Here is a 21679-nt window from a genome sequence, read left to right on the forward strand (position 1 = left end):
TCTCTGCTCTCTTCACCCATTTCTGTCTGCCTTTCTCATGTGATACATTGAGTTTGTTTCCTTCCCTGGTGCATGGTGAGTACATATGCCCAGTTGGGGTGATGGGACTACCAGTGGATTAATAGCCGTCTCACGCTAAACAGCAGTGAGAGGGAAGCATGCTTCCTGCAGTCTGGCTGTTGAGATACTCGTAGGAGACCAAGAGGTTTATGAAGGGAGAGGATATGTTAGATTGGCTGGGAGAATGGGGGGAGTGCTCCCTTTCGGTGGAAGTCACATGGAGAGGGGAGGCCAGTGACTCGGGCTGAATGGGGCAGCTTCAGAGACCAAATGGTATGGAGTCTTTACGTGCTTCAGCAACAGATCAAATGGAAGAAGCTGTCCAGGCCCAACAAACTGTTCATTTGTGTCAGGTGTGATAGGCATGAATTGTAGAGGGTCATGCTTTCTCTGGTGGGGAATCATCTTGATTCCTTTCATTGCTATAGCTGGACTTGTGTAACTTGTAAGGTGCTGTTAGAGGCGCTAGCTCCGTCTGTTGATGACCCGTATCCTTGCTCTCCATGTGCTCACAATTAGCCTGCGCTCACTAATTGAAGCATGGAGTTAAGCATGATCACAGTGACATTCAAGGCCAAGCTCAGGAGCTGCGAAGAGTGACAGGAACTTGCCTGTCCTTAGAGGTTAACACCATTCTTACACATAGCTCGAGGAGTTGTGAAATATCTGGGATTCAAAGTAGAAGTCCTTGGACGTTGCCCCTGGATGTACTCTTAGCACTAAGACATAGGAGTCACGGTTGTTTTGGAGCAGCTAGGGAAACTGGAGGATTGGTGCAGCTTCTTAGTAATATCTGGTGCTTTGAATAATGCTGCTGTGGCAGTCAGTAGGGTACCACTTTTGGTTCCATAATACTGTTTTCTTACAAGTCTGGGGCTGCTCTTTCAGCTTGGTGAAATCCAAGCAGTTTTTTCTGCGGATGATTAGAGTTTCTCGCCATTAAAGGACATCTTATGCTGAACTTCATGTCCCTGAAACAAAGCTACTGTTATAAATAAACAGCTAAATATTTCAGCTAAATTCAGCCTGATATAGGACATCAATACAGTGCTTTAAATTTGGCAAGCTGAAGATCCTGCTTTCTAACCGAGAAACAGTATAACAACTTTAGTCAGTGGTTAACTTTTTGCTCCTCATAAAAGTTTGGAGTATGGTTTGTGTCTGGAAGTGGGGCATGCGTAACCAATAGTGAGAATATTTTTCCAGCGGATCTAGTTAAAGTTTTTGTCATTGTCTGGCGTATATATAGTCTACTCAGTCCCTTTTTCATTACTTTGGTGAGGGGGAGAACACAAATACGTGCAGGTTCATGCTGCTTATGGATAGCAGGACGCTTGCAGGACAGTTCAAGACAGAAGCAGCGTGTCAATAGTGACTTCAAAAAAAATGGGTCATTTCTGAAGTAAAACAAAGGACCTGTTGCCAGGATGTGTGTTAGGGATTATTTATGAGAAAATTAAATATAAATTTAATATGAGGAGATTCTTAACACTCAAAAGTCATAGGTCCATCAGGTCAAGCTTATTCCTGTTCTTTAAAGTATTTAATTGACTATTTGGAAAATTTTCCTAGCCAGTAAGATAGTATAAACAGTGGACAGAATCCTAAAAAGCATCTGGGATACCTGTTGTCATCTTGAGGAAAAAAAAAAAAAAAAACAAAGGGGCAGGGAGGTAGGCTGACCTAAAAGTAAGTGTATGTGGATTAGAAGACTGAAGTAGGATTCTGCTTTGCTGATGAGAGTCATAGCTAGCAGTTCACACAGCACAGCTATAACAGTCAGTGCTGGAGTCATTTTGCTTGAATCATCTTCTTGATATTTCCCACATGAAATCTGGGAAATAACTTTCTTCTGTAGCTTGTTTTCCAGGCCTTCCTTTAAAGTCGAGTAGAAGCCACTTATTTGATGGTTTCTGTGACTTTAGCTGACTCAACAAGAATTTGCAATTGCTTTTCTGTTGCATCTGACTGAAGGATGTTTGGCAAGTGTATAAGTTTGCTGAGGTCTGTAATTACCTGTAGATTAAAAACACGCTACATGACAATCATTGTACTGAAGGGCATACAGTGGTTGTTTATCAGACATTACTGTACTGACTGAGGAAGTTGCTGGTCTTCTGCATGAGAATTTTTTAAAGTGCAACTTGTCTTGTCTTTACTTGTTCTTTACAATAACTGATTTTGCATGTTATGGCTGTGTTGCTACTTGTACTGACAGCTGAGAATGAAGAACAAATGAAAAGTAAATGCTAATGTCCCCTTTTTCTTCAGAAAAGCCATGTCAAGTGGAGCAGTTAGATCGCATCCTGCTCTCTGGAGTCTATAATGTACGCAAAGGAAAGACCCAGTTGCATAAGTGGGCAGAGCGCTTGGTAATTCTCTGTGGTACGTGCCTCATTGTGTCCTCTGTGAAAGATAGCCACACAGGGAAGATGCACATCTTGCCTCTTGTTGGAGGGAAGGTAAGACATTTTTGGGGTAGCTTCCTGTGGTTTAGAAAGGAAGAAGGGAATTATAACGATGGGTATTATCCACAAAAAGTTAATCTGGGCTTTTGTAACAGATTACTGCATTAACATTTGCAGAGTGTTGTACAACTGTAGAAGGATACTTGCTTTGCTTAGGTAATGGTTTTAAGACTAAAAAGCAGACACTAGTTCTGCTTTCACGTTAACTAGCCAATATTGTGAATGGGCATTCTGGAGAGTATTACTTCCTTCAATCTGCTTCAGCAGAAAGATGTTAAAAAGGATTTACTTCTGTGTTTCTCCAATAACTTCACAACTGTTTTCAGCAACATGTGTTGTTACTGGTAGTTGGTAGTACCTCACCCTAGACATCAGATGCATTGTAATTGCTGGAATTTAGGCAAACTTTTGTTTCCAATTCTCCCTTTGCAGGTGGAAGAGATGAAACGCCGGCAGTACACACTTGCCTTCACATCTGCTGGAGCACAAGCCCAAACGTACCATGTTTCCTTTGAAACATTGATAGAGTGCCAGCGGTGGCACCGACAGGCATCCACGGTGAGCCCCTGGAGACACAGTAGTTCAGGTGGTGGGTACAGGGATAAGAAGAGTTTTCTGATGCAGGTTTGGTATGCAGGCCAAGATGAAGCTAGAATGCTGGAGAAAGTACCCAGGACACTTTCCAGCTTTCTTCGTTCCTTATGTGCTCAGGATTATAGATTTTTCTTTTAGCCTTCTATTTTCTCTCTGCCTGTCCAACAATGTTGAGTAGTAGCTCTGCATTTTTTTCACCCCTGCTGCACCTATTGAGAGTAGCTAATCACAGGTCACTAGAGCAAGCCACGAGGACTGGCTGACTCTACAGCCATAGAAACCTATAAATCACACTTGTTGCCATACTTGAATCTGCTTGGACTGGCAGGGGGCTACCCTGATAGTTTCAGTTAACACAGAGATCATAGGTCAGCGAGGGAAGTATAGTTTGTTCAGAGCTATGTCCTTGTTCTATATTAAGGTACAATTAGATGGTGATAGCTTAATGCTGAGCCATGCTTTGACTTCATATATATACAATACTGTGAAAAATTAAGTGAGTTCAGGATAAAGCAGGTCATAAAATCTGGAATGAAGCACAGAAGACCTTGAAGCAAAGCATACTTAATGAAAGGAGATCTGATATTTGCAAAGACTTTACGAAATGTTGCACAAGCCATAATTTATGAAGTCTTTTCATCATAACAAGTTATGTTTCCAGTATTATACCCTGAACGAGCTAGCAAAAGAAAGTCAGAGTAGCTAGGCCGGAGCTACTACCTGTAGCCTAATAGCTTCTGCCAGAGCAGAGGTTATGTAAACCTTAAAGGACCAAACTGGAAAGTCAACTGCTTCCTGTTGCTGCTTTGGAAGGCATTTAGAGATTATGCTTTCTCAGTAGAGTTTTCTCAGCCAAAGGTACGTTTTTTTTCCCATTAGGTTGTCTCTCTTACAGTCTAGCTTGTAGGCAGCGCCCATTGCATATATAGAGCAGGGCTTTCTGTGTGTCCTAGCTGGTATCTAGATATGCATCCTTGTCAGAGGGCTTGCAGAAACAATAGTAGCAAACGGCATAAACTCATACTCCATGGGCTCACTTTCCTGCATGGACTCTACCTGGTGGGTACCAGGGGCTTCTTTCATGTTCTTGCAGATTATTTACTACTTGCATTTTTTGGCCTTCCATTAGACTTCAGAGAAAAATTGTTGCACAGCTGCAGCTCTTCCTCCTTCTTTTCAGGTTGTGTCTATGAGACTTGGCATGGTTGATCTTTCATGCTACAGCCTTGAGGAAGTACCTGAGCACCTCTTCTACAGTCAAGACATCATCTACCTCAACCTTCGACACAATTTTATGCGATCAAGTGGAGCAGGGAGTCTTGACTCTCTTTGCAGGTCTGCCAAGAATTATTTTTCTTCTACATTTGGAGTTCTTGGCATGTGCATCCAGGGGTGAAGAGGAGGGAGAGTATACTGCCCATTCACATGGGGATGGTAAAAAGATTGATGTTCAGGAAACTCTTAACAAATGAGGGGGCTAGGAAGCAGAACTGAACAGTGCAGACAGGCATAAACTTCCAGGAATTTACAGTATTTATGAACTCCCACAGATTCTTTGTGCTAAGTTTGATCTGAGATGAGCGTTGTGGAGCTATATGCCATTTATATGGACAAGATGTAATAGTAATATAAGGCTGCTTGCTAAATAGAGAACATTTGGGGACATAAAAAAAAGATGAGGGAGAGCGTAATGCTGCTGTTGTGGGTAAATGTAGGAAGAAGTGTAGATCTGAAAAAGTCTAATCTGGAAAGTTCTTAATGTGCATTTGGAATTGGCAGAGGGCCTGTGAGACTTCAGCTTTGCTTTGGCAACTTGTAATGATCTGCTTTTAAGAGAGAGTAGCAGTTGTGTGATGGTATGGAGGCATGATGTGGTCATCATAGGTAAGTGAAGGGGTCTTACAAAATATTTTAAAATTAATTCCTGAAAACCATAAAAATCTGGAGGAAGATTAGTCTGTTGATATCTATGCTAGCCATGCCAAAAAGAATTCAAGGAGTCGCTCTGAATTTTGAAAGCTGTTAGGAAGCCTGTAGTAATATTGTCAAATGGCTCTGTGTTTGGAACACATTGGGCCTCAAGAAAAATGTATTTGGAGAAACTTTGCAAAACTTCAGGTTTTTTGTTTGGGGTTTTTTGGTTGTGTTTTTGTTTTATCTCTAGGGGATTATTATCAGGTTATTTCATTTTTCTTCCTAAGGAGTAGTGAGTTGCCTAGGTATCTATGAGGGTATACAGGGAAAAAAAATGCACATCTGTGGGAATTCTTTGTAATTTCATTAACAGCCAGAGTCTAGTCTGGCCTTGTTTTAATTCCAGACTTGTTTAAATGTTTTTTTAACTGCTGATTTGTAATAGATTCTGTTATTGGAACAGCTGATTAAAATAATTCAAGATCTTGATTTCTACTTCTCTCTTCAAATACAGTGTATGATGTTGAAAACCGTATCAGAAGTTTATTTTCTAAAATGCGGTATCCTTGGTTCACAGGATCAGCAAAGGGGCTTGAAATTTCTTTTGACCTTGCATGTAGTCAACAGGAGATCTGACATGTCAGAAACTCGACTCTTTTCCTGGCAGTGACTATGTCTGATGAAGCTGAAATCCTCAAACAAACAAAAGCCATAAAAGAAGCCCTCACTTCACACAATCTTGACTAAACAGGTAGCATTAGGTAGCCCACATAAGGCTGCTCATTGCCTTTTTAAAAGTTTTTCTTCTGAGGTTTTTAGCATGTCTATCAGGTCACAGCCCCAAATGAAACTTGCTGACTTTGCAGTAGGTGTTATCAGTGCCTAGAGATTGACAATTCTGAACAGCAGCATTTTTTGCAATGATCAGATCTCTTACTCTGAGGAAATCTTTGAAGCTCTAGGAGTCTAATTAGCCATAACTATAACAATGGAACAAAAATAATTAACTAAGAGGGAAGCATTAAGGAAAGGAAATTAAATAACCCCAGCTGTTTTGTTATGTCTCCTAGCTTTTTTTTTATGTAACATACTGTCTTCCAAGTAACTCCCTTTTCTAGAATACATTATCAAATCTGATCTTTGTTGATAAGTGTGTGTGTGCACACACGTATATACATATGTGTGTCTATTATCACCATTCTAGCTAGTTGATACAGAGTTGTACTGAGATGCTTTGGTGGCAGAGCAGGATGTTTTGTTAAATTGAGAATATTTCACGACAGCACCAGTTTGGGCTGCTGAACAGAGGATGGTCATCCCATTGACAATTTGTTGCTGTGTTTCCGTACCTCTTTGCTGTAATCTCAGTATGCCCTGTGAGAGCACAGGCCAAAACCTGAGGAGCCATAACAATTTCAGGACCATTATTCCCTATAATACATGGTTCATGTATACAACTTGAAGGAGAGTTGGGTTTGCATTCCATTCCTACATCCCTACTGCTTGAGAATGTTGGGGCAAAGGAAGAGGAACAGAAGGGGAATTCAAAAGGCTTTCGAGTATCGTCCTCCCCGTTGAATATGACAGCGTGCTCAAGGAGTCTCAGACCAAGCTGTGTTATGTACCAATTTCCCTCCAGCTTTTGGAAACTAGTGCCCCTTTTGTGTTTGCTTTGACACTGTTGCAGAGGTATGAATTCTAAAAATTGGTTATGCTATTGCATTTAATGCCATACCTCCTGGGGCCGCTTCTCACCACACTCTGCTAATGACAGAGAAAGAGCTGCTTGTTGTTAAGGACAGGTGCCATAGAAAATGCCATTGTAGAACTCCAGAGGAAGCAGTTTCATGAAAGTGTTTTCAGATTCCAAAACCTGAGAACTGTGGTCTATCCTAAATCTCTTAAAGTTGAACCAGTTAATGAGAAAGTTCAGATCTGTAGGTTTATCCTCATTGTTTCCTTCTTTTCCATTGTCATTGTGAAGTTCTGTGTACAAGTTTCTGGTTTTTGTATCATTGTTAGATCTTTGCATCATACAATATATTCCCTTTAGGATGTCTTTTACCAATACAGCATCTTTCTCTTTGGCTTTCAGTTGCATTACAAGAGTCTGTGGCTGCAGCAAATATAGAACGCCTATGCCCTTATTTATGGCACAGCGCTTTCTCAAAGCAAACAACTCATGTTCAAGTTTCAGATATGCTTCCTCTTTAAAAAAAAAAACACCACCACCACCAAAGATTATAAAGCAAAATGAAGAAATATAATGCATAGTTCCTACGCAGATCATTCCAAGTACTCTGAATCTGAAAAGGAGTCACTATAAAGAAGAAAAAATTTCAAAACCTTTCAGTCTTATACTTTAAGACATCTCAAGCTAGAAGCAATGTTTTCCCTTAAGTTAATTAACCTTGGTTTTGTTACCTATATTAAAACATCTGTGTCAAAATAAGAGCTACTTGCCATTGCCTAGCAAAAAGTATACTAAGTGGAGCAGATAACTGTATGTTCCCAAGAGGTACACTTTTCTGGTACATTACTTTAGATTCACAGTTGTTTCATAGAAGTATGATACTAATTTCTGGTGGTTCCAGTTTGGGATGAGGAGGTTATTACTTGGGGAAAAATAGTTTGTTTCCTCTAGGAAGAGGTAGGAAATCTTTGAGAAGAACCTCTTGCATATTACCCCAGCCCACGCTCAGTTTCTTCTCTCTGTTTGGACATAGCACAGTGATAGAAAGAGCTGGAGTAGCCAACCCATCTGTTAAGCACAGGAGGGACCATAGTGACTGTGAGGGCTATGTCAGTACGTGCATGGCTGTACCTGTGGTACAGTCTGCCAAGCAAGTGGCACTTCAGACGTGGAATCTCTTCCAGTGACCTGTGGGTGCAGGTCTTGGGACTTCCCAGTGTGAAGTCAGTGCTTTCCTGGTTTTCCCTTTTATACCTCTGATAGGCCTTCAGTTGTGCCTAGCTTGAAAAGGGTATTCCCCTCTTCTGTCTTATTCTCAGAATACTTCCAGATAATGTTTTCAGCCCCTGTTTTCCCAAGCTGCATAATTGTAGACCACTACTTTAAATTATTCTTTGAAGGTAAATTTTTTGATCTGAGTATTTTTAGTCTCCTTAATCTTAGTAACAGTCACTAGGAGGAAGCCTGTCAGGAGTCAGGGTAGAAGGTTGTTACCAGTTTCTGCAGTGAAATCATGGTATTTCACCACTTTCAGCATTACCACTGAGATACCAAACATCAGTGACTTAAAACCAAATTTGTGCAGAAACTCCCATAATGAGTTAGCCAACTGTATTGCCAGCGTACAAAGACTTAACAATTCTTTAGGACTGGTTTTGTATGTTTTTGCTTTGAGACCATGGAGGTTTGTGAATTAACTAGTATACTTGTCAACAGGTTTTCTCAGTTGAAGAGCCTGAACCTGTCTCATAATAGACTGGGAGAGTTTCCTGTGTCACTGTGCGAGATCTCTACTCTTACAGAGCTTAATATCTCCTGTAATGGACTTCATTACTTGCCAAGCCAGGTTGGCAAACTGTTAAAGTAAGTATATTCTTTTTATCTGTGTTCATAAACGTTCTTGGTGCTTCAGTTGAGCACAGCTGACGTGAAGGTGCTACGTATGAGTGCTGGGGCAGCTTGTTCCGCTCATGAAGACTGAATGATGCATTTGGCTCCAGCAGAAGGTCAAGAACCAAGATGTCCAATAGGGTTTGGTTTTCCTTGAAAATTAAGATGCCGCAGTATGTATATACAGTTGCCATTTTAAGTCACTGATATATAGCAAGTTATCGTTCATCATTTCTGACTTCCTGCCTATTCTACTAGCTATGTAAATTATATTAGTGTAAGTCAGTTTTCTAATAGAGGCAATTAATGGATTTTGCCTATTTCAGATTGGCCTTGGAACACATTTAACAGTGAGTTATGATGTCTTGAATCACAGGCATCACCTTGTTGAATTGGAATAAATGTGAAGGCTTCTAAGCCTCTGAATATACTCTCATTTAAAGTTTAATAAACTTGAAGCTTTTTATGTTCTCTGTGACGTCTGTGGTTTGAGAGTTTGTTTTTTGGTTTGTTTTTTTTTGGTTTGTTTTTACTTTGGGGTGACTTGTATGATTTCTTGTGGGATTATGTCCAATTTTTATGTAAATTTAAATGCATATTGTTCTCTTTGCATCTGCTGCCATCTTGCATTCCTTTACCTACCTTCTTATTATTTTTTTCCTGCATTTCTTCTAAATGTTTTTTTAAACTACTATTATGGTGTGGTACCTTATCGGTTAGACATAAATATTGTTATGTTTACATAAAAACACTTAAGAGTTTCTAAAGGCCACACTGTCAGGGGCATTTCCAGAAGCTGCGGATTAGTACAGTAAAACATCTGTGGAGTTCAGCTAGGCTTTGTAGAACTAGGGAAAAATATACATGCCTCTCAAAATCTGAGGCCTAGCCTGTGGACCTTATTTATACAAGCAAGAGCATGCTCGTTATATTGCTGCAGTATTCATAAATGTCTTACACAAAAGGGATTGCAGAAGCATGATTCAGATGAAGCATTGTCTGAAGGCAATTGTATTGTTTCTCGAATAAGTTAATGCCCATTTTTTTGCTGCAGAGTTGTGTGACTTTGTAAATTTCTGCTTATTATTGGTATTTAATATTTTCAATACTGATGCAGTTTCTATTAAAATTTTAATGTATTGTATAAAGCTTTTCTGTGGTAACATCTCGCAGAGGTCTAGTGATTTTTGTCAGCCCTAGTATGTTTTGATAGCTTTCTACATAATTGGTTGCTTTTTGTGTTAGAAAGAGGATTTTAACATGGAAATACTTGGGCAATCCCCTTTGAAAATTTTGTCTTCAGGTGTTTACTGGAGTAAAAACCTTCTCCATTTTGCCCAGTAGCTACCCAACATACGTAAAAGCTTAAGCTTAAGTAAATTTAATTGCAAGGCTATTATTGCATTTGTTTAGATAAACACTGATATTGAGCTTTTGGTTCATTGTGGGTTGCTCTTCCTCCAGCTTATATGTTTAAAAAAGGAGTGTCTGCAGCTACATTAGATGTAAGCAAGTCATTTCCAGAGCAATTGTTTAGCCATGTACAAACTGTAAGGAAAAAAAATCTATGCAGGCTTACAGTTTTCGGACGTTTACGACTTAGTTATTGGTCCAGTCATCTACCCCTTCAGCCCTTATTCATAAGAACTTTTTATGGCCCCCAGATTGCATTTCTACCACCGCTAAGCACCGTTCAGAAAGTTATTTGTTGGAACATAATTGTAATGAGGGAATTTGTATTTTGGGGGTTTGAGTCTCAAGAGCCATGCAGATTTTAAAACAATTCATCTTGCAAAAGAAAGCTACCCTTTTCTTTTATGAGTGTCTGAAAGAACAACTAGAATCTAAAAATCTGTTACCGGTGCGTTAGTGTGGTAGAAATTGTGATTAAACTGTGCCTTAAGTATCATAGGTGTGAATAATTGCCATAATAGTGATACAAGATTTCAGCGATTGGATGATGAAGATACAGTTGATTTTCATTGTTTCTGATGAGACAGGTCTGTACTGTTACTGCTGTTGTTTCTGATTTTAGTTTGTCACAGGTCTTTTAAAGATTGTCTGGCATGCTAGGTGAGGAGTTCTTAATTTATAGAAAACCAAGTGATTTAAGTAAATATCTTTCATTTACAACCTAAGTACTGATTTGTATTTTGCTTATGTTAACTTACAATCTTTGGCATAACTGGAAGCTTACCTCCAAAATAATTTAGGAACTGTTTGGTATTGCATACACGCAGTTCCAAGCCCATCACATGCATAACAGAAGTACTTCGTTAACTTTATGTGTATAAGAATAAAATTAGCTGTTAGGTGCCTTTAAAAAATAAACATACTGAGCCAGATAGGTGTATGAAGACATTTGCTGGAAATGCTAAATGTAAGGTTCACTACCCTTTGCTGAATTATTTTCTTTCTCTTTTTCACTGCTGCAGTCTCCAGACCTTCTGGCTTGACGGGAATTTCCTCACATCCTTACCGGAAGAACTAGGAAGTCTGCAACAGCTCAGCTGTCTTGGGCTTTCCTTCAATAACTTCTGTGAACTGCCAGCAATTTGTGAGAAACTCATCACCTTAGACAAACTAGCCCTGGCAGGGAACTTGCTTGAGACCCTGGACCTTGCAGTGTTGAACCGTATGAGTCATATCAAAAATGTGGACCTGAGGTAAGGGGGGAAACTTGCATACATATAAAAAACAGATTGCTACTTGCCATTTACAGCAGAGGAGCTGTGTAACTTCTAGTACATTTTGCAATATACTAAGTGTAATTTTTTTCTCTTACCGATTCTTTAGCTTTTAGGGAGTTCTGTTTCTGAGGGTGTGCAGAATTCACTTAGAGAAGCAGGGTTAACTGAGCAGTGCCTGATGCCACTCAATGTGACTCAGCTCTGTAGTTTCTTCTCTTGATATTCTGTTACTTCGAGTTTCGGTAGCTTTTTGATCTATCCTAAGCTTTTTTTGCCTTCTCCCCTTCCCTCCCCCCACCCTAGAGATGTGATCCTGTTTCTCCAGGCTGCCAACTGCAGAGGTCTCAGAAAGGGACAAAGACCATTTTGTCTGTGGCAATGCAGTCTAGTATCTAGCCTTTGTATTAGCTTGCTGTGTCAGTGCAAAGTAGCTGACTCTTGGCCTGAATTTGAACTTCTAGACTGGCTTTCAGAATCTCTTAAACACTGGGGAATGGGTAAAATGGTTTCACATAGCAGTGCAGACAAAGGAAATGTTTTCTTTGTATGCACTGCCTGAAATCCACCATTGCTCCTCATGCATTTCACTGTGCTCACCTTTGGCATTAGCCTTCACCAGAACTCTTCCTTTCTTCTCCTTTCTCCTCTCTTCATACTGATGGCCAGTGTTCAGTGTCCTATATTCTGACTTTGTAACTCTTATCTCTGAGTGTTTAGGCTGAACAACCTGAAGAGAGCAGCAGCTGACACTCTGGAGGGGAACAAATCTGTGACTTACATGGATTTACGAGACAATCAGATGACAGATCTGGATCTGAGCTCCTTGGGCAGCTTGGAGCAGCTGCACTGCGAACGGAATAAGCTGAAAGAGTTGACGCTGAGTGGCTTCTCCCTTCGTGCCCTCTATGCCAACAGCAACTGTACGTCTCTGTCTTCTTCACCCGTCTTCTTCGTTCAGGTCCTAGGAACAAAGACAAACAGCCCCTTGCCCTCTCCCACACCAAAAAATTACTTACGCTGATGTTACAGTAGTGAGACCGTATGTAATGAGTCTTCTGAGGTCAGCTCCTAGTGATCACATATGCATGTATGTGCACAGGCTGTGCTGTAACAGGGGGAGGCTGTGGTGTTGAGTTATTGTCCAGGGAATTTGTCTTCCAGTGAGATCTGTTTGGGAGTCCGCAAATAAAAGTACAGTTCTCCCTTGTTCTGGTCCCCCACATGGCAAATGGAGAAATGGGATAGTGAGAAGCTGTAGTGCCATATGGCAGATGTATGAAGTGTGCACTCTGTCTTGGGAAGGATGAGTAGAAACCTTGAGTATCAGTAAAGCAAGAGTATGAGTCTCACTTGCTAGCTAGTCCGTCTGTTTCTCTGTGCTGTTTTCCCTCTGAAGCTCTGCAATCATAATTATTTGCTTTACTTCATCAGGTCTGGCAGCGGTCAATATTTATCCCGTTCCTGGTCAACTGACGTGTCTAGAACTCTCTCAGTAAGTGACTATACACCACAGAATATAAAGCAAGTATCTGGATGCCTTTGCAGTTTTCTGGAGCTTTTAAGCTTTTGAAAGAGTTGAGAGCAATTCAGAGAAGGCACTCTCTTCACAATAGAACTGGAAAGCCCAGCACTAAAGAATGTTGGAAATGTCCCAGACCAGAAGCCCCTCTGAACCAGTATGACCTGTCTGGGTGACTGTCCTTTATCTGTAGGCGGTAATCAGCAAAAAAAACAAGCAGAGACCACTGAACTTGTGGCAGCTTACTGGGATGAATGGTGGGAATCTGTGGAACAAACATTTAGAGTAGCTGCTAGTGATCTCTGCTGTTGGCTTCATTGCTTATATCTGCCCTTGAAGCAGCACAGAGAGACCTGTAAGATAGGATGCCCAGAGGACCTGATCACCTATTGCTTCAGTTCTGGTTTGAAGCATAATAGGAGTATAGTGTAGGGTGGCCTGTTGGGATGATGTCAGTGCTGTAAACAAAAAGCCTGATCATCAGAGCCTTGCATCAGTTCTTTCTACCAATCACGTATCAGCTCAGTTTGCATTACACAGCTAGCCATAAGATAAATTCCACATGACTAGCTCAGATACTGTTGTTCATTTTCTGCCTGTTGTTTTTTGTTTGGCTGTCACTAATGTCGTGCAGCATTCAAACAAGGTATGTTCCATATGGAGTGCTGTTGTCTAGCTTTTCCCTCTTGCTTTTCTCAGCAATCAACTGCAGTGTGTCCCAGACTGGGCCTGTGAAGCAAAAAAACTTGAAGTTTTGGATGTGAGCTACAACCTCCTGGTGGAGCTTCCATCAAGGTCAGCAAACCTTATTCTTATACAGAGCTGAGCTTTCTTCTGTGGTGAGCTGACTGGGGAGAGAGAAGCGGTACTATTCCAGTTGCTTTATTCCTTGTTGTGCAGAGATACAATACACTTACTTTCTCTGTGCAGTGTCAAAAATACTCTGTATTCAAATGTGGGAAAGAACTGACTTCCAAATCAGCTTCTTGAATAACAGGGGCCAGGTAATTTCATCCTATGCTTCTGGCTTCTACTGCAGCTGTTTGCACCTGAAATAGAGCACACTGCTATGATTTATTTGTGTTACCATAGTGTCTGTGAACACAGGTCATAGATGAGGCCCTAATATTCCTTGCGTTGCTCCACAGAGATTTGATCTGTTATTTCGTATGGAGATATCAGAGATACGAGATAGCTGATCTCAGAGGGTAGCTTTCACAACACATCATCAGCCAGCTTCTTTCTCCCTGTTTCCCTTTCAGTTTCTGCAGAAATGCAGTAAAGAAGACCCAAGAACTAATATAATTTTACAGATATTTATAATGACTTCTCAAAGGTACCAGGGGTATCATGGGAAGAAGCAAAGCACAGATGTTCTTAGACTAACAAGTGTGTTTAGTGGAGGTGTGATTGTAAGGAATGAGACACACAGTCGAGGGTAAGCTATATTGGAATTGAACAGAAGGTTGGATTACAGTGAAGAAATGCAGAGAGCAGGTTGAAACAGTTAAAGGAGCAGGCATAGAAAGTGATCTTAGCAGTAACATTCTAATGGTTGTCAGAGACAAGACTATATACACCAAAAGCAAGAAAAGGATTTACAGTGATGTGATAATGAAAACTTAGAAAATAATTTTAGCCATGCCAATGGATGAAAAAGACCAAATTTTAAGTATGTTATGCAAAAAGAACCTGCAGAAGTCAGACACAGAAATATATATTCTAAAAAGAAATCTAAGTATTTTTAAAGATTCCCAAGTGCTGGAATTTACTGTATCTATTGGGGATCTCTTCCAGTAAGTATGTCTTGTGTACAGTTAGAACTTGACCAGTGTTGAATTTCAGCCATTGATCGGGTTAATCCAGCAGACTAAAGCTTCAAGAGCCTCGCATAAAGGGATATGGTTCACTGTGAAGTTGTCTTTTACACTTAGTTGTCCGAAAACAAAATTGTATCGAAGTGGTGCGCCACAATGTTGAATGGAGATACCTGAGCCACCTCTGGATGTGTCAGCTTGAATAAGGAAATGGGTGTATCTGCATTTGAATGGCTTTTTTTTTCCCAGTATAATTAGCTTTGAGAAGCCACAGCATACAGAAACAAACTGAATTAATTGGCCTGCATCGAGCAGTGCGTTAATGCAGCTTTCGCGTTTCATGCTTTAAAGCTGTTCTATACAGGGCTCTCAGAGTATAGTCCCAAATTATCACCTCACACAAATGGGCAGGGTGGTTCTAGGTGTGTTCAGGTATCTTTTCTCAAAATCTCTGCAGGCAATTCTCTGCAGTTCATGGGGATGGACGCCTTATTCAGTAAATGCTGTAGTTCTGGGTAATGTGACAACAGCCTCAGAAGCAATACAGGAGTGCTGAACAGCTGGTTAAGGCTCTGAAATTAAGTTGGCACAGGGGACGCACTTCTTTCTATCTACAAGTGAAAACAGGCATTTAAATCCATTCTTCGTGACTTCTTATTTTTCTGTCTGCCAGACAGAATGCAGACAGACTCATAGAGGGAAATGTAGGTACACTTCCAAGTATTCAGAGTAACTGAGGCACCTTACCATGAATGTTGTTCTGCTTTGTCATTGTTTACATTTTATGGATCAGTGTATTTGCAGTACAGTCAAATTATAACACATTAAATGGTACCTTTTCCCACTCTGTGGATGTGAAAGAGGAGTGAACCGAGCTGATACAGAAAACCCTGTGTCTTTCTAGGATCCTGAGCAGCTTGAGCCTTCGGAAGTTGATGGCAGGGCACAATCATCTACAGAGCCTTCCACCTCTTCTAGAACACGTTCCACTGGAGGTGCTGGACCTTCAGCACAACCTGTTGACTAAACTCCCAGAGATGCTCTTTGTCAAGGCTCTGAAGTGAGTGGCAGTAGCGAGCATCTTTTGTCTGCATTAACCTTTGGAGCTGTAAAGGCTGAGAGTGTCATCTGTGTGATTGTCCTGCCAAGGTGCCATTTGCATAAGAGATGATGATGCGTGCACTTTATGAGGGAGTAATTCAGGTGCCATAAGGGAAGTCATCAAGCTAATTTGAGTGAATCAGTCCGTGTTACTGTTTCATTACAGTAAAACAGAGGCTTGCCTAACCCAACAGCCAACCAGTGAATGAGCTTCAGTTGCAACTGTTTCTGAGATCACGTTACTGCCTGAAGAGCTTTGTTCGTAACAGTAGTGCATAAATTCAGGTGCGAAGGAAAGAAGCCATACAGATTTTCAGATATCACAGCAGAAAATATATCAGGTCATTGGAGAACAGTGAGAGACCCTTACAAATGAACAACCCTTCATTATTGTCTATTCAGACATGAGTCGACCCTTTTAAAGACTCTGAGTAAGAGTTTATGTAGTCTGCTTCCACCAGTATTACCCACACCCTCCACAGGCTCTTCAGTACTCACTGTTTACTGTAAAATGCTGTGTGCATCCGCAGTGCTATATAGCTAATAAGTCATTAGTAGACTCATAAATCTTAATGTGAGTAGGAATGTTACACTGTGGTGTCTGGCCTCCTGTCTAATGCTGTTGCTCTGTCCACACTGGCATTTGTATAGCTCATTTTCTTGCTGTTAATGGAGTGGTTTAGATGATGCGAAATCTCTGATTTTTGCACTTGCTATGGTTAGTCTCAGGTACCTGAATGCATCTGCAAACAGCCTGGAGTCTTTGCCTTCCACATGTACAGGGGAGGAGAGTCTGAGCATGCTGCAGCTGCTTTACTTGACCAATAATAACCTCACAGATCAATGCATCCCTGTCTTGGTGGGACACCCAAGCCTACGGATCCTGCATCTGGCAAACAACAACCTACAGAGTTTCCCCGCAAGGTAAGTAAGGCTGGCAGGTGAGTGACATAGTGCTCACCGGGAGGATGTTGCCTGCCTTACTGTGATTGTACATGAATTGGTGTCAAAGCAAGATGTTTGACCTGTGGCTTGATGACAAACACCTGCCATTCCTACACAAACACTGAGGAATAGCATGTGAAGGGGGATTGGCACTGGGTAATGTTGGCTGCAGTGGTTCCTGTCCTAGTTATGGTGGGGGTGGGGTGGGGGCAGTGTTTCTTAACAACTTCAATGCCACTGCCATGCAGCTTGCTGTGCTGCATTTTCTCACTTTTCAGTCTTGCCGGAAGACCCTCAGTCAGACTTGTCTGAACTCCAGCCCAATGCCAGTCATATAATTTCATCCATTAATGTACCAGGCTTATGATTTGGAGGTGGAATAGCAATAAATCTATGCTCAGCAGAGAAACTTAAGAGGCTGGAGTCTCCCATGTGTTCCTACTGAGTTATTCCAGTTGCTCTCAGTTATATGTCTGCATCTTATTTTTCAGGGAGATTTATTTATCTGCTTCTTTTTACCAGTATATCACACTGTCTTTCTAGCCTGAATGTAGTATCAGATACTTTTTGGTGGTGCAGTTGATTGGCTAGAGGGAAGGAATGTTATCCAGAGGGACCTCGACAGGCTTGAGGAGTGGGTCCATGCAAACCTCAAGAGGTTTAACAAGGCCAAGTGCAAGTTCCTGCACCTGGGTCTGGATGATTCCCACTATCAGTGCAGCCTAGGGAATGAATAGATTGAGAGCAGCCCTGCGGAGAAGGACCTGGGGATAGTGGTGCATGAAAAACTGGACACGAGCTGGCAATGTGCGCTTGCAGCCCGGAACTGTATCCTGGGCTGCACCAGAAGAAACGTGGCCAGCAGGTGCAGGGAGGGGATTCTCCTCCTCTACTCCACTCTCACAAGGCCCCACGTGGAGCACTGCCAGCTAGCTTGGGGGTCCGCAGTACAAGAAAGAGGTGGACCTCTTTGAACAGGTCCAGAGGAGGGCCACAGAAACGGTCAGGTGGCTGGAACACCTCTCCTATGAGGAAAGGCTGAGAGAGTTGCTGCTGTTCAGCCTGGAGAAGAGAAGGCTTCAGAAGACCTTCTTGCAGACTTTCGATATAAAAAGGGGGCTTATAAAAAAGGCACGGAGAGACTTTTTACCAAGGCCTGTAGTGACAGAACAAGGGGCGACAGTTTGATTTTAAACTGAAAGAGGTTAGATTTAGATGGGACGTAAGGAAGAAATGTTTTACAATGAGGGTGGTGAGACACTGGCACAGGGTGCCCAGAGCAGCTGTGGCTGCCTTATCCCTGGAAGGGTTCAAGGCCAGGTCGGACGGGGCTTTGAGCAAACTGGTCTGGTGGAAGGTGTCCCTGCCCATGGCACAGGGGCTGGAGCTAAATTATCTTTAAGGTCCCTTCCAACCCAAACCATTCTGTGATTTTATGACTTTCCAAGTTAAGAAAACTTCAGTTGTCTCTGCATAATGATAAATATACTCAGCCTTTTTAGTTTCTTAGTATGTGAGGAGGGTTCCTCTGTACCTTTTCCAAATTCTCAGTGCTTTTGTAGCTATGTAGACAGCAGAACTTGGACACTGCTTTACTGAAAATCATAAGCAGATAATGTTGGTTGTGAGCATCTACTTGAGTCCCCTTCTGGTGACATCTTTATACATTGTTCTGTTCTGAGTACCTATTCATCTGACTCAAGCCTTTTTCAGAGCCATGTCTCTGAGGATTGTTTCCTCTGTAACTGTGACTTGTACAAGTTCCTATGTACATAACATTACTTAGCTAATTTAAATCACATGCTCTTAAGGTAAGTTCATGTTACCAGATAGTTCATATTACTATATGTTGAAACTGAGATTCCACCATATTTTTATCTGCAAATTTTACTAGGTATAATTTGGTGAGTGTGTATGTATATGTTTTTCTTATTAGTGTTCTGTTGATTGTCATTGAATCAAAAGTGCCTCCCTGCAGAAGCCTACTGGAAAGACTTACATTGATTTCTTAGTTCTTAATTACTTTTCAGTATCTTTTGCAATCCAGTTTTGGGGTATCAAATCTATTTTCTTTGGAATATAGTAGAGAGCTGCTGCTATACCTGTAGATTTATGTGCTAGCTTAATTTGTAGTCTCATAAAAAGCAGAATGCTTGGATAAATTAGCACAAATGTTTAAGCGAGGGGTTTTTTTTAATTATTAATTATGTCAGCACAATTAATTCAGTATTGATTGCATCTGTGCAAGCTTTAGCATGCTTCTTCCTGGTACTGGTCAGGCTAAATAAGCACTTTCATGTCAGTCCGTTTATTCCTACAAAGTAAACTCACACAGCTTAGGGAGTTTTGACAGTTTTAAAATTAAGACACTACAATCTTCTGCTTTAGTGCTTTAGAAGTCAGAAGTGAAGGGATCTGTCTATAAATGCAAGCCAGGCTTGGGGACCCAGAGCTGTTATTAGAGCACCTCTCAGAGGACTTTTGGTCTCCTATCAATAAATTAGAAATGTAGTTCATAAAGGGCAGTGTCTATGGATGCTCAGAAAGTGGTGCGTTCTTGCCTGTAAGATACAGTATTCTTTTGTTTTCCTTTCAGCAAACTTAGTAAGCTGGAGCACTTGGAAGAGCTGAATCTGAGTGGCAACAAACTGAAAACAATTCCCACAACAGTGGCAAACTGCAAACTACTTCATACACTTATTGCACACTCTAATGAAATCAGTGTATTTCCAGAGATCCTGCATTTGCCTCGTATTCAGGTATTCTTACGGAGCAGGTAAAGAGATATCTTCAGAAAGTTTGTGTTGGAGAAAAAAGAGTAACCACGAGGAGAGGAGCTGGCATTTTGCTTGATCAAGCTGGGAATAGGGCACAGAATATGCATTCTACATCTTTGCCTTTCTGAGTTGATCAAAAATGGTCCATCTGTCATTCATCTTTACCATCTGTCTCTGATTTGGTGTATTTCTGGTTTACCATTTGAGAGAGTAGGGAGCGTTACATAGTTAGGTTTGTGAACATACAGATTTTCTTTTATCTTTAGTGTGACCTATCCTTCCAGTATTGGAGTCCTGGCTATTTCAGGTTATAAGTATTTGTTGCTTATAAATCGTTCTTCTACTGATAGGTCAGACCCATTTTCATGAGCTGCTTGTGGGATACAATCAGTAGTGGGGTCATATGATGTTTGGAAGGAGCACTGGAGTAACTGATCACATGACAGAACAGAAAATATTTTCTTTGTCATTGTGATTTTTTTTGGTTGTTTTTTTTTTGTTTGTTTGTTTGTTTTTGGTTTTGATACTGCAGTTTGTGGACTTGAGCTGTAATGAGTTAACTGAAATCCTAATCCCTGAGGCACTGCCAGGTGCCTTGCAAGAATTGGACCTGAGCGGAAACACAAACCTGGTGCTAGAACACAAGACACTGGACATCTTCAGGTGAGCCATGGAGATGCCAAACCAGTAGTGACCTGCACAGGGAAGGGTAACCCTTTCCAATAGGGAAAATGAGATAATAAAGTGTGTATCACAGCACTGCACAGTGTTATAATGTTCCCAGCCTGAGGCAGCTGAAGCTCTCTATCTTGTAGGAAGGGAAAAGTCTGGGTCCAAATTATCAGAGCAAGCAAACAATTTGTCAGGTGGTATGAGGTTCTCCCAGCTGTCTCTGGCATAAGGAGCCAAACATCTCCAGAAGGCTAAGACCTTAAACTCCTCTCCTTGGTGCAGTTTTTTTCCACAGGCTTATGTCTAAAACTCTAGACTGCACAAGGTCCTTTGGCCACAAACTGTTCGGTAGGATCTAGGAGAAAATAACTTCTGTTCTCTCTCTGTAGTCACATTACTACACTGAAGATTGATGCTAAGCCCTCCCTTACGGCAGACTTAGCACTTACTTCCACCTTCTGGAGTCACGGAGTAGCTGAGATGTCAGGCCAAAGAAATAAGTGAGTACTGTGATCTGCTGGATGCTGACATTTTGTCTTCTCAGGGTGCTAGGTGGAGTGCACTGATAAGCACGCAAGTAGACCTGTTTTGCTCAAGAGCTCATCCATCTCTCTGTCTCTCTGGATCTCTTGCTACGTCTTGGTAACTTAAGCCTCTGCACTGTTCTTTTCCTCGGTTTTCACACTTACCCTGGGGTGCTTGAACTTTGCTTCCCACCCTAGCAGAGATGCTTTTTCTTTCTCTTGCTGGCTGTGCCCATTGCTCTCTCCTGAGTGTGGTCAAGGAGGGTTCCGGAGTTCCAATAATGAAATGCAGCTGTACATCTCACAGGGCAGTGAATGTAGAGACAGTGGTTTTTCTGCCCTGTGAGAACAGCACTGACAACAAGGTGCCTCATGGCTGTGGTTTTGGGGACCATACAATTGTTTGAGACATGCTAACTTTGCTTGTATGCTTTTCTAATAGGCTGTGTGTGTCATCCCTGGCACTGGGGAGCTTTGCAGAAGGGATGGAGGCTGTGTATGGCATGTTTGATGGTGACAAGAATGAAGAGCTGCCACGCTTGCTGCAGTGCACCATGGCCGATGTGCTCCTGGAGGAGGTACAGCAGTCAGACACCATGTTCATGTCCAACACCTTCTTGGTCTCCCACAGGTAGGACAGTGAGGAAGCTGGTCCTGGTGGGACCTGCATAGGTATATCACTTAACGTGTTAGCTGGGGCGAGGCAGCCCTCCAGAATGCCTGTCACTGGAGTCTGGAGCCTTCCTACACCTTATCCTCCAACAGGAAGCTGGGCATGGCTGGGCAGAAGCTGGGTTCCTCTGCTGTCCTTTGCTATATTCGTCATGATGTGGCTGATCCAGCAAGCAACTTTTCTCTGACGGTGGCCAATGTGGGGACGTGCCAAGCCATTCTGTGCCGAAGTGGAAAACCACTGCCTCTCTCCAAAGTCTTCAGCCTTGAACAGTGTTCAGAAGAAGCCAAGAGAGTCAAGGAGCAAAAAGCCATTATAACGGAGGTTAGTCTGGACCCTCTT

General features: G+C 41.7%; 1 protein-coding gene across 2 annotated transcripts in view; it reads left to right on the forward strand.

Annotated features, from left to right (window-relative positions):
* PHLPP2 (PH domain and leucine rich repeat protein phosphatase 2) overlaps positions 1-21679 on the forward strand; it is a 42187-nt gene that overhangs the window by 12923 nt on the left and 7585 nt on the right. For both annotated transcript variants that reach the window (XM_042797345.1, XM_032981767.2), the window contains exons 4-18: positions 2332-2522; positions 2961-3086; positions 4303-4457; positions 8446-8592; positions 11055-11285; positions 12027-12229; positions 12741-12801; positions 13528-13623; positions 15550-15705; positions 16470-16670; positions 19288-19450; positions 20001-20131; positions 20530-20640; positions 21107-21295; positions 21430-21661. In XM_042797345.1, the coding sequence (XP_042653279.1) occupies positions 2332-2522; positions 2961-3086; positions 4303-4457; positions 8446-8592; positions 11055-11285; positions 12027-12229; positions 12741-12801; positions 13528-13623; positions 15550-15705; positions 16470-16670; positions 19288-19450; positions 20001-20131; positions 20530-20640; positions 21107-21295; positions 21430-21661 (2393 nt within the window). The remainder of the gene's footprint in view (positions 1-2331; positions 2523-2960; positions 3087-4302; positions 4458-8445; positions 8593-11054; positions 11286-12026; positions 12230-12740; positions 12802-13527; positions 13624-15549; positions 15706-16469; positions 16671-19287; positions 19451-20000; positions 20132-20529; positions 20641-21106; positions 21296-21429; positions 21662-21679) is intronic.

This window comes from Tyto alba, unplaced genomic scaffold (genome assembly GCF_018691265.1).
Source record: "Tyto alba isolate M040663 unplaced genomic scaffold, T.alba_DEE_v4.0 Super-Scaffold_26, whole genome shotgun sequence".
Taxonomy (NCBI): Eukaryota; Metazoa; Chordata; class Aves; order Strigiformes; family Tytonidae; genus Tyto; species Tyto alba.